The sequence below is a fragment of the Amblyomma maculatum genome, chromosome 2, assembly GCF_055883805.1.
Source record: "Amblyomma maculatum isolate TAMU_Amacu chromosome 2, ASM5588380v1, whole genome shotgun sequence".
Lineage (NCBI taxonomy): Eukaryota > Metazoa > Arthropoda > Arachnida > Ixodida > Ixodidae > Amblyomma > Amblyomma maculatum.
In genome coordinates, this window is record NC_139345.1 from 86,942,703 (window position 1) to 86,959,114 (window position 16,412).

Genomic DNA, 16,412 nt, shown 5'->3' on the forward strand with positions numbered 1-16,412 from the left:
TGCAGAATTCTAAGAAAATTATAATGGAATAGCGCAGTGCAGTGTTGGGAGCAGTTCGAAAGAATCTAGAGAGGCTGGCACGTAATCAGCGAAGTGATGCTGTCATACCTAAGCTGAGTGCCTTGCGCTGCTGGCTTCGTCGCGACATGTGATCACAATGAAAACAGTTCAAGTGCGTCATCTCATGTACACAGTGATCCCTTTCAATTTAGGATGACGAGGTTGCTTCGACACCTGATATATGTCTCGCTGCTCGGGCGCCTCGATGGAAGCACGTGTGGGTCTATGCTTTTTTTTTAACCTCTGTCCGAGTGGGTCAGAATCACATTAGGCTCATTATTTTGTATTTAGCTCCTCATCAGTAATGACGGCCTCAAAGCCAGCACGGGCCTATGTGTAAAAAAACCTTCCGACAAGTAAGCAGCCAAAAGCACCTTTCTGTAGCCGCGGAAACATAACCGAAACTAAAATGAAAAGTAGACTGCGTGGAGGCCAGCTGACTGAACTACATGGCGGAGGGAGACATTTGCAGATGCTCCGGTTGCGTAGCTTTGGTTTCACTGCCGAGAAAAGGTGTCATAAAGTACAGCAATATGCCTTTTGCCTGTTTGAACTTGGTAGAGTCAGTATTTAGATTCAAACTTGCTAACAAATGCCTTTCATTCATGTGACCAAGCCTTCATTTCTTTCCCTATCCAACAAAAGAGGAAAGCAAAAGGAAGTAAAGGAGAATGATTATATTCACCTTATTTCCCAGTTTTGAGACTTCTTTCAAGTCTCTGGAGTTGGTGTTGATCATGATAGAGTCGGTGTCTCCGTAAATTACTTCAAAACCCATCTGCAACAAAGTTGTACTTTTGAGATTGCTACAGCAGGATAACATTACCAGTATGCAAATTACATCTGAAATACTGCCCTAGCATTTACAACAACCATGTAATATTTATCAATTGCAAATATTCTTATACATGCGCAGTGCTGACACACAATAGATGGAACTAAAATAAGGAAAAAAAAAAACCTTTTCAACAAGTTCCTTGGACTGCATCAAAATCTGGAAAGAAATGCAGAAAAATTGTGAGTCGCACTTCTCATAAACAGTCTGTAGAACGAAGAAAAAAGCACATTTGTTCGGGAAGACTCACCTCCCGGCCTCTGCTTGTAATAAGTGCTGCCAAGGGCTTTGCATAAAAGCGAGAACTTGCGAATCCCAAGCAGCCATACATACTGTTGGCTGTCAGCTTCAACGCCTTTTGCCTGATATCATACTGAAAAAGAGTGAGTGAACGTGATTCAAACCCTTAGCAGACAGAAGTTGCAGCTCTTTCCAACACCCCAGCATTGCGCAAACTTTTCGAGTTGATTAACATGAAACGAATCAAGTGCGTTCTGTAGATGACATTAAAGTACTGAGAACACCACACTGCCACAGCAGCCTTATTGGCAAAAAAAAAAAAGTTGGAAGCAAAAAAATACGAAAAATTTACAATTTTTATTAACGCAGAAGACATATGATTCATATAGAGTTCTGTGTGCATTACAATTAAAGACAGAAGCATGTTATATAGTAGAATCTGGTTAATTCGAAATCGTTAGGACAGAGAAAAATATTCGAACTGACCGGGTTTTCAAATTAATGGAACACCACAAAAAATCTGAACCAGGCTAAAAATTTCATTGCAAGAGCAAGCTGCACGTTTCAGGAAGTCCCGCAACTAAATAAATAAAAAAAAATGTTTTGGAGGTGTAAAGTGGCTTTACGGCCATAGTATGAAAGTAGTATTGGTGGACATCAGAAAACTAGTGAATCGTACAGAACATGGGTACCATGGCTCAGCAGTTGAGAGTCCTAATCACTGAGCTACCGTGGAGGGTATTTTAACTGTGAGGCTTTGGCCAAAGAGAAATGTGGAAAGGAGGCGACAGCAAAGGAAAGGGAATAAGCAGTAACCTTCTCACTGCACTTCTTGGTAAACGTATCAGTCCCAGACCCAAGGAAAGTGGTGAACAAGGGAATAAAGAAAAAGTAAAGAAAGAGGCAGTGATTGTTTCATTCTTTGGTGGACATGCCACATGACACAGCCACTCCATAAAGAAGAGAAAACTGGACAGAAGGGCAGAGCTTTTATCATAAGTGGGGTCAATATGGTCAAGACTGTGCTCAGTGCAAGAGAATGAAAAGCTCAGAGCCACAACAGCAAAAAAAGAGAAAAAGATAGCTACTATTTTTAGATTATTGAGCACGAAAACAATTTAATCGTCAAATCAAAGCTTTATTAGTCATTGGTGCATTAATTGCACAATCGGAGTCGCAAAGCTCATGTCCATCTCTCTGCATCAACTGCATTAAACTTTTTTGAAGTTCTTGACATTCTGGACACACACCGGCAGAAACTACAGATCAATGGGAATGCGAGTTATTTATGCTGTGGAGATGTGAGCACAGACCGGAGGGGGCCAGGGAATCAGTTTGTATAGTGGCCACTAATTGGATAGAGTTGTCCGCAGCATCCCCTTAAAACTAGAATCTGGCACTGAACGAAGTTCCGCTGACAATTCGACATGTTTGCTCCCCCACCCGTTTGAGACAGTAAGCTCATCAAGCCGTTCAGGCGACACTCTTCTATGGGCAGAGCCATGGTAATAGCATCCTATCTTTCCAAAGAAATACTAATAGTAGTGGCAAAAAAAATATACTCCTAATTTAGAGAAACTCTGGACCCTTTGTCTTGTCGCGCTACCAGGCTGTCCAGGTAAGAAAGTGAGTGGCAGATGTGTGACAGACAGGTGCAGGATTGTGCATAGGGGCGTCATCAGATATAATTCAGTTATTGGGGACTACTGTAAAAAAGCATATTTGAATGCCTTGTCTTCAAAAGAAGACAATGCTAAGCGTAACCTGTTATCGAATTCCAACCATCACATCTTGTTTGCACAGAATATGTCAGGCATGCTTAATGGATAAAACTTGTTATCTTGTGCATGCTAGTTTAATGTGAATTTTTGTTAATTTTCCATTTTGAGTTATATTATATGCCCCAAAGGCCTAAGCCATCACTGACCTGTTGGTATAACTCAGGGTCTCCCTCGGCGCCTTTCATGAGAGACTTGACTTGCCTTCTCCTTTCGACAAGTTTCCGAATCTCTGATGGGAGAACGCCCTGTTCCAAGGTCGGACTAGGCAGTTTGGGAATGTAATCTTCGTCCTGTCATATTCGTCAGTCAAGAACTTCAGTCAGTGGCATCACACACACTTATATATCTTTTTTTAAACAGTAAATTAACAGAGGCCACAAACCTTTGCTTCATCACTGCTGGAGAAGCTGACAGTTGTGAAGCAGATGTTGTACTCTTGAATGATGGAGGGGTAGAGGCTGTTGAAGTCCATCAGCAAAATGTAGGAGTCATAAAAACCTGCACAGTGTACAGCTGCTTGAAATTGCTGTTTGACATGGTGATGAGTAATTACTCCCTAGGTAGCCGCACTGGCATGGGCAATGAGAACTTACAATGGTGTCCCCTTTAAAGCCCCAAGATCAGCTGATATAAAGACTCTTGTCTTCGTTTCCAAATATTGGATGATGATAACGATACCAGTGGGCGACATCCAGTGGCAGTTTTAAGTACTAGGCGCTGTGCTCGCTCTGCGCACATGGAGAAAAATGATGTGTTCGTGTCCATATGTTATCACTCCTTATGCTCCTGATACTATACCAAAAACATTCCCTGCCCTGTTAGCGTTGTTATTGCTAGAATTTATTGCTTATTTCCTGAATTCAAAACTTACAAGTTCCCATCTACTAACAGTGTTATACAGACCTGTCACTCTATTTGGGCAGCTAAAGCATGGGAGCCTCGACGCAATGAAAGTCACAATTTGACTAAATTTTTGGCTGCATGTAGAACTTCACTATAATGAGGTTTTACCACTCCCAAACCTGCTCACACCGAGCGAACTAGGTAACGAGAAGCCAATATCAATGAACAGGCCATCGGTAACAGAGAGTATTCTAAGATGAGCCTAGCTGTTGGTCTTCAATAGAATCATCATAATGCTGCAGCAGGGTCCATATTCCGAGTTTGCGTCGTTATCGAAAATGTCGCTTTCTCCATGACCTTTAGTCATCTTATTGGTTGGTTTGTGGGGTTTAACGTCCCAAAGCGACTCAGGCTATGAGAGACGCCATCTTATTCTCCATTATTCGCCATTAGTCATCTTATTAGTGGAAACACCAGAACCAGAACTCCGGTGTTTCCACTAATAAGATTACTCGAGGTCAGAGAGATGGCGACACTTTCAATAACGATGCAAACTTGAAATACTGGCCCAGGAGTGTCACCATGCCATTGCCGTTTCATGACATGACACAGGTTTCCTGTAGCACAACCTGGTCACACCTGTTGTGATGGTTCGTACTTCCTCGCATCTGTACTATACATAATCCAAGCCTGTGCTATGGACAACGTCTGGCAACGAAGCAAGCTTGAGGTCACACATGCATAGTATGGCAAATATACTCCAATGCATGATGAATGCCATTCCACTGTTAGAAATGGCTCAATTTAGTTGCAAATCCTACTTTTCTAAACCAGCTTTCTATGCCAACAGTCTGCAGTGAATTGAGTCTACCGTACAAACAAACCGGAATCATGGAAACTGACACCACTGTTGCAGCAAGTGCAAATGAGGTCCATGGAATCGAGCTATCATACGGAGCAAAACGTTTTCGTGGTCGCAGCACGCAGCGACAGTGTACTCGTTAGAGTACTGACAGCGCGCCGCTCGTATGTGTTGCTAAGCCTTGCTCGATTCATATTGAAGTTGCAGTGGGCAGTGCTTTGGAACCGGCCACAACCTATCACAATGGACCTAATCTTGTAACCAGTACTTTGTAAACAAAAAAAGTCTTGCATAAACAAAAAAAGTCTTGCATAAAAATTAAGGTGAAGTTGATTTCTGTAGTGCTTTCTTAGTGAGCCCAACCGCCAACGTGAGAACTGCCACAAGCTTTTGGTCAAGAAAGTTGGCTTTGCCCGACAACTGATGCACCGAACACTGGCTTCCTTGCATGACAGCAGTGTTTTATGAAAATCAGTAAGCTATACCAAAAACTATCCCCAACTACACTCTTCCCATTCTTTATTACACGGTTTTATAATGGCTTCACGTGGCTTGCACTGCCACAAGTTGAAAACTGCGCTGATGACCTTGCTCAGTGAATGAAAAGTGATTGCGGGAGTGCTTTTAGGGGATGTGGCAATTAAAGGGGCATGGCACACAGTTTGATAAACATAAACAGTAGTGTTATACTTTGCTATGCTTTTGCAAGGCATTTTCAAGGTGATACGTTGACTGTTTGATTATAAGCATTAATTCAATATATCCAGGTTGTATATAATATATCTGGGAATGAGAGTATGTATATATATAAAAAAAAACCACTATTATGAAAATTAACAGCAATGTGTATCCCACAGCCACTTCTGCTGCAAAGTATCTGGTGCAGAATACAAGATCAAATGCACCGAATGGTGCACAAGCATGTGAGACCAAGTACTAACCATGTTTAATACCCAGGCTAGCATTCAACAGTCTCACAGACTGAATAAAATGCTTAACATCAAGTTAATGTGTTTCAGAAAAGATAATAGCCTATGAATTCAGAACAAGTACCTTTCTTTGGTTCCAAGACCAGACCACCCGCATAGGAAGGACCCTTTTTTGTCTTCTTGTTGGTGGTTGACTGCTGGGCTTCGTCATCGTCTTCCTCTGTGGGCTGTGCCTTGAGGTCAAAGAGAAATCTTTAAAGGTGTTTCCCGTATTCGTACAGAGTTCGTGTAAGCACCAGTAAAGGGCATTAGTACTGGTACCTGTGCTGGTTGCTATCAAAGCTGAGTACTCATACAAAGTTCTAGTTAAATGATAACATTTTAAATGACAACACTAAACAACATGCCTTAAACTAGGAATATATTATGCTGAAAGCAAGAGACTTGGACTAACAGCAAACATCAACACAGATTCCTTTTGAAAACAAGCCTAAAAAAAAAAAAGAAACACTAGAGAAAATACAGGCTACAGCTTCTTACAAAGCTACTGCATAGCTTTTCCATTATAATTCGAAGCAGTTACTGAGTAGTGAGGATTCACAAGTGCTCCATGTGCTGACAATTGATTACTGCTACAAAGCATGCAACGCAGTAAACTAAAAGATGGTCATGGCTACTAGAATGTAAAGAATAATTTTACGTGACTGTAAAGTACATCACTGGTACAGATAGCATTGCATTAACTACTGAAAGTAGCGCAGGGCAGTAAAGTTTTACTAGTACTTCCGTTAACAGATTGCCACTTTGGGATGTAGCCTTCAGGCTTTGGAAACAGGAACCCAGGAAAAGAATAATTATCCAGCATGTTAACAAGTGGCAAATAAGCCCCTTTTTAAAAAAGGGATGTGCCTAATACAAGTTGAGAAGAATGCCGGAGTTAAAAGCTATTATAAATGCAACTAATATATGCTTTAACCTTGCTGTCACGCTATGGTCATTTTTTCGCCCTTAGGCACAGGCTGTCAAGAGGGTGCTTACCTCTTAATATTCATCATATTTGTTTGCATTCAACTAGAAAAATACCATCTTCTGCTAAAGTTTACAGTCCATTGTGCTATTTGGATAAACAGCTGTTTGGTGGACTGTAAGGTTTTGAAAATTGTATGTGCTTTATCGGGTTTGATGTCCCAAAGCGACTTGGGCAATGAGGGGTGGTGTAGTGGAGGGCTCCGGATAAGGTGAACCACCTGAGGTTCTGAACGCGCACTGATACTGTACAGTATGCAGGTGCCTTAAGTTTCACCCGATACCTTTTGCAACAGAAGGTATATGTAATAGACTCTCATTTCTATAGCTCACGGGCTCACCCTGATTGCATAGTACAGTCGAACCCATTTATAACAAAAGTGGTGGTCACAGAGATTGCATTCATTGCATTCGAGGTGCATAGTAACTGGGCTTAGTCTATTGAAGCAAAAAATATAAAGCTGCCCAAAAATTGCATTTACTTGAAAGGTCCATAGCTCTCTATAGTACTACGGATGTGATTGCACAACCCGATTGCAGTGAGCTTGAAGTTCAAGCTGTGACAGCCCTCTTCAAACTCATTCCGACTTCCATTACAGATGCCAGACAGTTTATACAAAAAAAGCGACGCGGGCCCGTGATGCCTGCGAAATCTGCTGAGATTCGCAGAACAGTCGCTAATTCTAGGTCGATGTGACAACAAGCTGTTAGAGAAATCGGGGTCACTTTCAGCTGGCTTTTGCCATCCCGTGCCGTCAGCTGTCATGTAGTGTCGGAACGCAGCAACACAAGAAATGGAGATCGCGCCGCGGACACTGCTCTACCTTACGTCTTCAACAGCTTCAGCTCGGCTAAATGAGCAAGCGAACTGGAAGCCTCATCTATGCTCTCTTCCTTGCAAGAAAGCGGGTGCTTAGACTCACCCGCAAAGGTTATTTCCCACAATTTTTGTTTCGTTTTCTTTTGCGAAGTTAGGTGGGATTGCTTAGAATCATAAAATTATGATACATGTCGCCGACCGTTTTTTTCGGGCTTAGCGGAACCCGGGAAATGGTCTGAATAATCGAACAGTACGATTAATCAGTAAACTTGAAAAAAAAAAATCACTTTTCTGCGAAAAATCCACTTTGCAAATCACGAACTTTGCCGCTCCCCATGTTTCGTTTATAAGTCAATAATAGAGAGTTATCGCATAGCGCGATCTGCTACTATGATCAGCTTCCGCGCGCCACCCATGTGCCCGCGCCAGCGCGATCTGATACGACGTTCCCGGGCGCCAGTGTGGGCATGCCGACTGGTCCCGACGCGGTAGGCTTGCGCGCCGCCAGGAAACACGTAACTGGCTCAAAGTGGTCACCGCATGCTCAGCGGTGCTCGGCAGAACGGATTGTGCTAAGCTGTCACTACTATAGCCTTCCAGTTAGAATATCTCGGCCAGCCATTCTTTAGCCATGTTCATGCCACTTCACGTGAAGCGCAGGTCATGCTCATGCCGCGAATGAATGCACGCGCCACGCGAAGAAATAATCGCAATAGCATTCATTTCCCGATTCCATGTTAACGACGGTAGCAAAGACTGAGAGGTGGAACTCACGAAAAAAATAATAATAATAATAAAAACGAGCCGAACGAGAGCCTATGTAATGCGCCTACATAAAAAAAGAATAATAAAGGCAGGTGTGCTTGTCTACTTTCTGTTGTTACAGTTGTGTCCCATCCGCTCCTTTCTTTCCCATGCACATAGGTGTAAGTAATACCGCTGTCACACGGGTATTTCAAAGGCTCTCGAACCGACTGTCTATTAACTCGAAGGCTTTCGAAAGCTGCCACATGGAAGTTTTTTATGGCCATTGAGTCGACAGTCTATCGAGTCAACGAAACAGCTCAGAACTCTATTGAGATTTTGAAGGCTTTCTAACGTCGCGCAAGGTTGCTAGCGTTGACCCGAGAAGCATCACGCACACATGTGCACAGCGCGTTATTATATTTTATATCTTTAATTAACGTGGTAAAATATTAAAGTCCGTAATAATTTTAAAATAGCATCACTCTTTTTTAAGGTGCATTATTTATGTACTCTCTACCACTGTAGCATGCGCCGCCGAGAAAAGCAAACATAATGAAAAGCACAGCCGTATAAACGTCAACGCGTTAAAAAAAACAAAACAAAAAAAAAACAGTTTTTTTTTAATAACAGCTAAACACCTGCAGTTACTAAAACAAAGGTAACAGTTATATTCTATTTTGCAATTATAGAGAAATTTTAGTTCTTTAAGCAAAACCGAAAGCAACGATAGTGGCGCCACAAAAGTTTGCCGCCAAACACCAGAACTATTTCAATAGCCTTCGAGTTTTGCCGTGTAGCAGCGGCACAATTCCTTCGAGTTCGAACGCGATTGAAAATCTCGAAGGTTATCGACGCAATCGCCTTTGAAAATGACTGTGTAACTGAGTTATTAGCCTAGTACAAATCCAACTACTGCTTAAAACATATGGTTTCTGTTGCGTTTCTACTCAGCTCGCATCACTGAACTTCTACCACAGTCATTCTTCAAACATTTTCTCTAAAGTTCTCACAAGACCACACCTTTACAAGATTCCTTCAACTAGCTATCAAAAGCTCACAACTAAAGCTACAGGCAAAATCCTAAGGTAAGACTTGTGAGTATGTCATGTTTCACGTTACATACCTTAGGACCGTGTTTCTTGAAAACCTTATCGGGGCAGATGTAGTTGCGATCACTGAATGCATGCAGTAGAAGGTATTCATTCCTCTGCGACCGACCTCCGAGTAGTGTTTTGGACTGTGGGCAAGAAATAAGACAGAGGTAGAGGAAGTCGCCTCGCCTTTTGCCTCTGCTAAAGACACTCAAATCTACGCACAAAAGCAATACCACACAAGACAGAAGGCAGGTTTTAGATCCAGCCGTCAACAGAAATAAACCAAAATGCAATTTGTACACTGAAAATATGTATTTATACAGGAGAGTCACTACACACACCACGAGACTCGTGAAAGCGATGCCAAATTTATCTGCATTGTAAGAATAGCGACAGCGAATTTGTTTCCAGTTTTCGCATTGATAATGCGAGCATTCTTAGACAAAAATAAAAATTAAAATTAAGCTGAACAAATTTTCAACCCTGTTTAGACACTTCCTATGTACACACACAAGTACCGTGCTACTAAAGCTCCCTTTGGATGCCAATCTACATAAAGCAGTCTAGGTAGTTCAAATAATATTCTAGAGCTCGTCACAAAAACATTTTTTCTCCTTTCTTTACCTTCGCACACATGCCTTGCAAAAATGAATAATCAGCTTCCTGCTTACCATCAGATTACCAGCAATATTTGTTATTTGCAGTGCCAGGGGAAGAGCGTTCAGCTCACTAACGACACGCAGACAGTATTCAGCATCCATCATGGTTAGCTCCACCAGTTGTAACAGCTGGCGAGAATCTCTGCAGACAGGAAGTTAAAAAGAAAAATGAGGGAAGTTTCAAACGTGGCTTCATTTGTGTTGGTTACGCATAAACATGACAAGCAGATGCATGCAACAAGCTGCAATGCCTGGCAGCCCCTTGGAGAGCAAAGAAATCCAAATTTTATTGTGGCTTGTGCATTTTGAGAACTTCTGTGGAGACCTCTATGTACACATTTATTTTATCGTTCATCCAATGATGAAAGAGAAAAACCTGGCCACCACAATCTTTTTTCATTTAAAAATTCATCTTGTTTACCATTAGGGCAGGGACAGTGCTCCTATGGAACAAGTTCTACACTTTTCACCATTCTACAAGGTGAACAAATAAATGACAGCAATGGACCAGTCTAGAAGCAGGCTAGAAGTTGAATCTCTCAACCAATATTCAAAATTTCAGTTTTAAGTCAAACTGTTCCACTTCTGGTGATATTTGAGGCAAATGACACAAAATAAAATGTCGACAAAACAAGCAGCCAAGTTCAGCAAAGGCAGCAAGAAAGATAACGGGCATTATAAAAAAATAATAGATGTATTGAGGCACTAACAGAACCATAAAAATGTTCTATAGAATGTTGGCCTCTTACCACAACTACTTTTGCTGTATAAGGCACGGTTTATTTTTAAAAGAATTTGTGTCTTCTATGCAATGGTGTGTCATATTATGCAGATCTTTTCCCTCCGTTTTGTGAGAAAGTTGCTAGGTGAGTTTTATCGTGAAAGGGCAGCGGTAATGAGTTCCGTAATTGGAAAACTTTTGGTCATCTCGAATACCACAAGCATTTGTAATACGAAATGCCAAAAGATGGCCACGCTAGCATGTATAGTTAAGTCCCATGGCCTGAGTAAATTCAGAAGCAGCTTATATAAGGGTGTGTCTTATATACTAACTTTTTCATTTAAAGCCTCTAAATATGAGGGGTGTGTCTTATACATATTATATACACCAGAAAATATGATATATGTGGTCCTTGATAATTTCGAATTGAAGGGAGCGAAAGCTTATTTGAAATTAAATAGACCATTCTGGTATACTCAATGCCTACAGGAACAAAGTCGTTTACTTCTGATTTTCAAAGAACAACAAGCAGTGCTGTTATTACAGCGCAGTGAGCTAGTGGCCACAAATACCAATACCGATTCAATTGAATTCGATCACGACTTTGCACTATCGCCAGATACTCAGCCGAGCTGCAAAGCATAGCCGAGCATAACATTTGAGGACTTCCGAGCACATCCGTATTTTCAAGGGCTTTCAAGAGCCTTGAATATGGACAATTAAATATCAAGGGTATTTGAAGGTTTCACCGGCCACCACTACGAACCTACCTGTACATATCCAGGACTTGCTCTGGTGTGATAGGTACCCGTTCTTTCTGCAGCAACGTCCTCACCAGCTCAGTCAAATCGTAACTCTTACACTGCACCAACTCTCTTGCAGACACCTTGGCATCACACACTAGTCGACCAGGTGTGATCTGCTTGTCCGCCGTCTTACCCTGAAAAAAAAAAAGAATTGGCAAATTGGCTTGGCATCCTTTTTCGTAAAATAATTGTTGGTGCAGGCTGAAAAGTGCACTGCATCCTAGGAACTGACAGCAGCACTGCTGAGCACATAAATTATTCCAAAACACGGTTAACTGCATAGTCGGTCACATTAACAGGGTGTGTCATATACCACACCATCATGGCTTAGCACAAATACAATCAAAAGTACTAATAACAAAAAAATTATGGGGAACACTTAAGCTCCGCCTCTTAGAGTAGGCTACCAGCCCACATATAGCAAACCCCCGCTTTAACCGAGCCGTACAAACGTGCCTGCGTGGCCTAGGGGCAATGTGAATGCAAGGGTCCTGGTAGGCTGATTCTGATATCACTCTCCCTTGTGAAAGGAGAGACCCGAGTTGGCAGCTCTGGCCAAACACAATGTCAGGCAACCCTACGTTCGGTTAGTGTGCACTTATGTCAGGTGCCAGCTACCGTCTGCTAGCGCCATGCTCGTGATTTTTCACATCGCACATAATGCCATGATTTCACATGATTTCACGCACATGATTTCGCAACATAATGCCAACACCGGTGTCGGCGGCCATGCAGATTTTCGGCGAACATGGCCTTTAATGCTATCACATTAAAATAAATGCAAATGATAGAGAAGCAGACTCCAAGGGAACAGAGTCATGCACTGCAGCACTGCATTGGTGTGCCTTTCACTACACGCCAGTCTAGTGTGCAATGCAATGCGATTCTGCAGACACGGATCGCTAGATAAAGCAGACACACAAAACTAAGCTGCTCACAGCTACCATTAGCACAGTCAGTGATATCTTGAGAATGTAGTGCATTCACTGGCCACTAAATAAAGGCTTACTGCAATGAATACGTTTTCATTCCTTTTCAATATGTCTCCCTCCTGAAGGCAGGAGGGAGACGTATTGATTCACAACGGTAAAATGTGGCAGAAGCACATATACATACGTGCGTAAAAAAGGGAGGAGAAGAAAAGAAAACACGACAGGCATATTAGGGCAAGTAATCACAACAGAGTTCCATAAAGGATGGCCCAACACTACAGGAAGCAAGGTAACAAAATTTGGTGCTAGGTGCACACAAGTTTTACTGTTTCCTTCATTGTTGGAGCAGTATGTCAGTATGAGCTAAGTTGTACCCACCAGCCCATACATTACCTGTCACATCACTGCAGCAATGCTTTTACAAGAAATATTGGTACAAATTAAAGCCATCTCTACCTGTCACATCACTGCAGCAATTCTTTTACAAGAAATATTGGTACAAATTAAAGCCATCTCTACAACTCACCAGAGACCCTGCATTCCCACGTTTTAGCCGGCCCAGGCGGGACCAATTGGGAATTTTATGTGTCACCATGCGATGAAGCAGTACATCCAGGTCAAAGCTTTGGATGTCGTGCCCCTAAAATAATAAAACAAAAGGAAAAAAAATGAAGGGTCTACCTAAAACTACAACAGTGGATACATAAGGGCAAGTTAGCAAAATTTAAAGTGGATGAAGTAGCCTTAGTTCACAACTTCAAAGGACCTAGCTGTCACAATCACAATGTCAAACGCGAGATTAGCTTTAAGGCCTGTTTAGGCATGCAAGTCCTAAACTAAGGGTACTGTTAAAGCACTCCCTAGTCTCAAGCGACAGCCAGCCACACACCCATTTGCTACTCACAGGTGTGAATGAGCTTTCACTCTGTCACGATGCACTACAAGCACCTGATATGGCAAATTTATAAAAACGGTTATCACTACCTAGTTACTGATTGAGTTAAACTACCTTATCACTACCTAGTTACTGAATGGGTTAAACTACCATTTTAATCCGTTTCTTAGTTTCATCACGATTTGAGAAAAACAGCTGCCAGCAGAACACCACATAGACAACTGAACAGTGCGAGCACTGTCAAATGAAATGTGTACATATCCTCCTGGCTCTTATACGAATTTTAGTAATAACTAACAATGCTGGATGCATGCATCTAACTCGAGGTTTAAATCTTTACAGATGGAAGAGATGTGACATGTCAGTACATACAATTATGATGTCAGGGTCCAATCTCTGGAGCTTTGCAATAAGAAAGGTCAGTAAAGAGCGCTCAGAGTCCATGACTTGCAGCGAGGTACTCTTGAAGTGGGCCACATCGCTCGTGAACCGGCATGGGAACAGTGTGCCAGATGGCTTGGTTAGAGCTGCAATGGAAGCAGAGCTATGGACTTAGCTTAGTCCTCCAAAAAACAATGAACAGAACAAACAAATACAAGAAAAAGAAAACTGCCATGCTTGAAACTAACCCAAGGGATTACAATCGGATAATCAATGGCCCAGGCTCACTCAAGGTGACTTATATTAAAATTTAGTTAATTTCAAGTCAATGGGACCGCTAGAAATGTTCAAATCAACCAGCTTTTCGAATCAGCCTAATACAGCGTTTAAAGAAGAAAATATAAAGCCCCAGGCAAAAAATTTAATTTCGAGAATGTACTGTGCACACTTATGCTCCGCACTTTGCTTTGTAGTTTCCCGCTGGACGGCACCGCAGCGCATGCGAAACTTAAACTTTCATTTATAAACTAGTTACGGAGCCAAGCAGATATCGAAAGAGAAAAACGGTGCTCCGCCTTGCTTCCACAATGTTGCTTGTGGGAAATCTGCAGTCATGTAGTTTTGGATTCCGCTGCGCAAAAGCTGCCGTTATCACCACTTGCTCGAGACCACAACTGTCAGCTCGAATGAGCCGTGCTAACAGAGTACAGTTTGAGTTTCCTAAAGCGTAGCTGATTCGCATACAAATCACTGATATACAATTATCAGCAGATGCGGAGCTACTGATCTGTAACCGAGTAGAGCGTGGATGCACACGAGGGATGTATGCATTAGAACAGCGAGACACACAAAAAAATATATATATATTACGCCCCCAAGTAGCATCCAACGTGCGTGCCGAATCGCAGCCGCAGGATGATGTGAAGTAAAGGCGAATTCAGAACTATACAACTCAGGTCTATTTTACAAATGACGAACCACCGATCGTAGTCATACCTGCCACATTGTGCACAATGTGTGTGGGCACAACTATTACACGCAATTCAGGTTCGGGGAGGCTTATTTTGATGATTGCTAACAGCTTGTGTCGTACCTCAATGTGATCCCCCGTCTCAAATTATTAGAGCAAACCCGCCCATGTCCGAATTAATGAGCGTTCGACACCATACCCATACATGGCAATCGACCAAGACAGTGCCTCTAGTACAAATTATCCGAAGTTCCGAATTAGCGAGGCAAAATTGAGACTTTAGTCCAAAAACTGCACAAAAATTGATTCTGTATCCCACTGGCCAGAAATACCATAGAACCTCATTAATACGTTTCCAGTTCATACGATTTCCTATTTCATACACTCAAAATTGCGAGGAGTAAAACATCTCCTATAGAGTCACACTACTTTTTCTCCTAGTTAATATGTTCCCGGATAACACGATTTCCCGGTTACTACATTCGAAATTTTGGCAAATTGTGGTCGTATAATAAGTTTTGCAATCAACCGGACATGTGTTAACAAGCGCTTGCAACATGAAAAACTGATCAGCGGTGCTCATCCACCACAGTTGCTTTCCTGCAGTGCCAGGGTGCAAAAGGGGGGAAGTATCAAAGAAAGCCAATGAGCCAACATATGAGGCGTCCGTTTCTGCGGAAATATGATTCATGAGAAGAAACACAGTTTCCTCTTTGCGGTGCCTTAGGGTCACAGGCGTGAACCATATGATATCTAGAAAAATTCGCTTACATACGAGCAGGCCGGGTCGAAGGGACGCAGTATAAGTAAAAACGCGGTGACTGTAAGTCATCGCGATGGCTTCTCCACGTCACTGTTGTAAGGGGGTGAAGCATCCAAAAGCAACCAAGGAAGCAACCCCAGATCATCCTTGCAGTCTACCAACCGGATTTATTACCAAGCCTCTTCTGCGCAAATACCAATTCTAAATGCCTTTGTACCGCATTTGGAAGTTAAAATATTCAAAATCAGGGCAGTTCAGATCAAACCTTCTCCCAGATAACGCATTATTGCGTCGAATTTTTTGAAAAACAAGGTTTTACGAGGTTTTACATATTCAGGAGTGCAATGGTTTTAAAAATTTTTGCTCGAGCTCAGAAAGAAAAATAGGCAAATGACAGCTACTACACAACAGCAGTGAAATTGATTATCAATTCAGAAAGGCTTGTGCCACCAGTCTTTCATGAAGGCCGCAGCGATAACAGCTTTAGGACAAACACCATGAGTGAACCAAACTGTGTTTGATGTGGATGCAGCTGTGCTGTTTTGTAGCAAACGCCTAGCCTTGCCCAACTGACGATAACACTCGGCTAAATTTGGCGCTGTATACTTGCGATGAACAATCATCGCGTAAACTGCTGTTTAGGGCGCAGCTTAGCGTTATAGGTCAGATTGGCATAGTATGGTGCAGTTGGCGCAGCGATTCCACCCTTGCTCATGGCTCATACCAGACATTAGGCAGCACACAACCCGTTCGCTCAGTGCACAAAAAGCCCGCTGTTTGTGTGGCTCCGTTTTGAGTTTCATACAGTAATTGGTACTTCTGACTGCAGATAAGCCTGGAGGAAAGAACAAGTTGATGGACTATACTACTACTGCACACGTGCAGAATGGAAGGTCGTGCGCCAGGGAATATTATGGGGGGGGGGGGGCTTCACTAGTTTCACGAGGAGAGCCCCCATACAGTCAAGCAGCTCACGCTGCAAAAAACAAAGAAGAAATTCACTCCGGCTTTCACTGACTTAGTACCATCGTATGAACCTGGAAGGCAA

General features: G+C 42.3%; 1 protein-coding gene across 2 annotated transcripts in view; it reads right to left on the reverse strand.

Moving 5' to 3' along the window:
- Positions 1 to 16,412, reverse strand: part of PolA1 (DNA polymerase alpha catalytic subunit) — a 95,627-nt gene that overhangs the window by 53,892 nt on the left and 25,323 nt on the right. For both annotated transcript variants that reach the window (XM_084594690.1, XM_084594691.1), the window contains exons 17-27: positions 13,623 to 13,777; positions 12,882 to 12,995; positions 11,388 to 11,557; positions 9,909 to 10,038; positions 9,267 to 9,380; positions 5,675 to 5,783; positions 3,299 to 3,414; positions 3,063 to 3,206; positions 1,146 to 1,268; positions 1,022 to 1,054; positions 746 to 838 (exon numbers count right to left, since the gene is read on the reverse strand). In XM_084594690.1, coding sequence (XP_084450816.1) covers positions 746 to 838; positions 1,022 to 1,054; positions 1,146 to 1,268; positions 3,063 to 3,206; positions 3,299 to 3,414; positions 5,675 to 5,783; positions 9,267 to 9,380; positions 9,909 to 10,038; positions 11,388 to 11,557; positions 12,882 to 12,995; positions 13,623 to 13,777 — 1,301 coding nt within the window. The remainder of the gene's footprint in view (positions 1 to 745; positions 839 to 1,021; positions 1,055 to 1,145; positions 1,269 to 3,062; positions 3,207 to 3,298; positions 3,415 to 5,674; positions 5,784 to 9,266; positions 9,381 to 9,908; positions 10,039 to 11,387; positions 11,558 to 12,881; positions 12,996 to 13,622; positions 13,778 to 16,412) is intronic.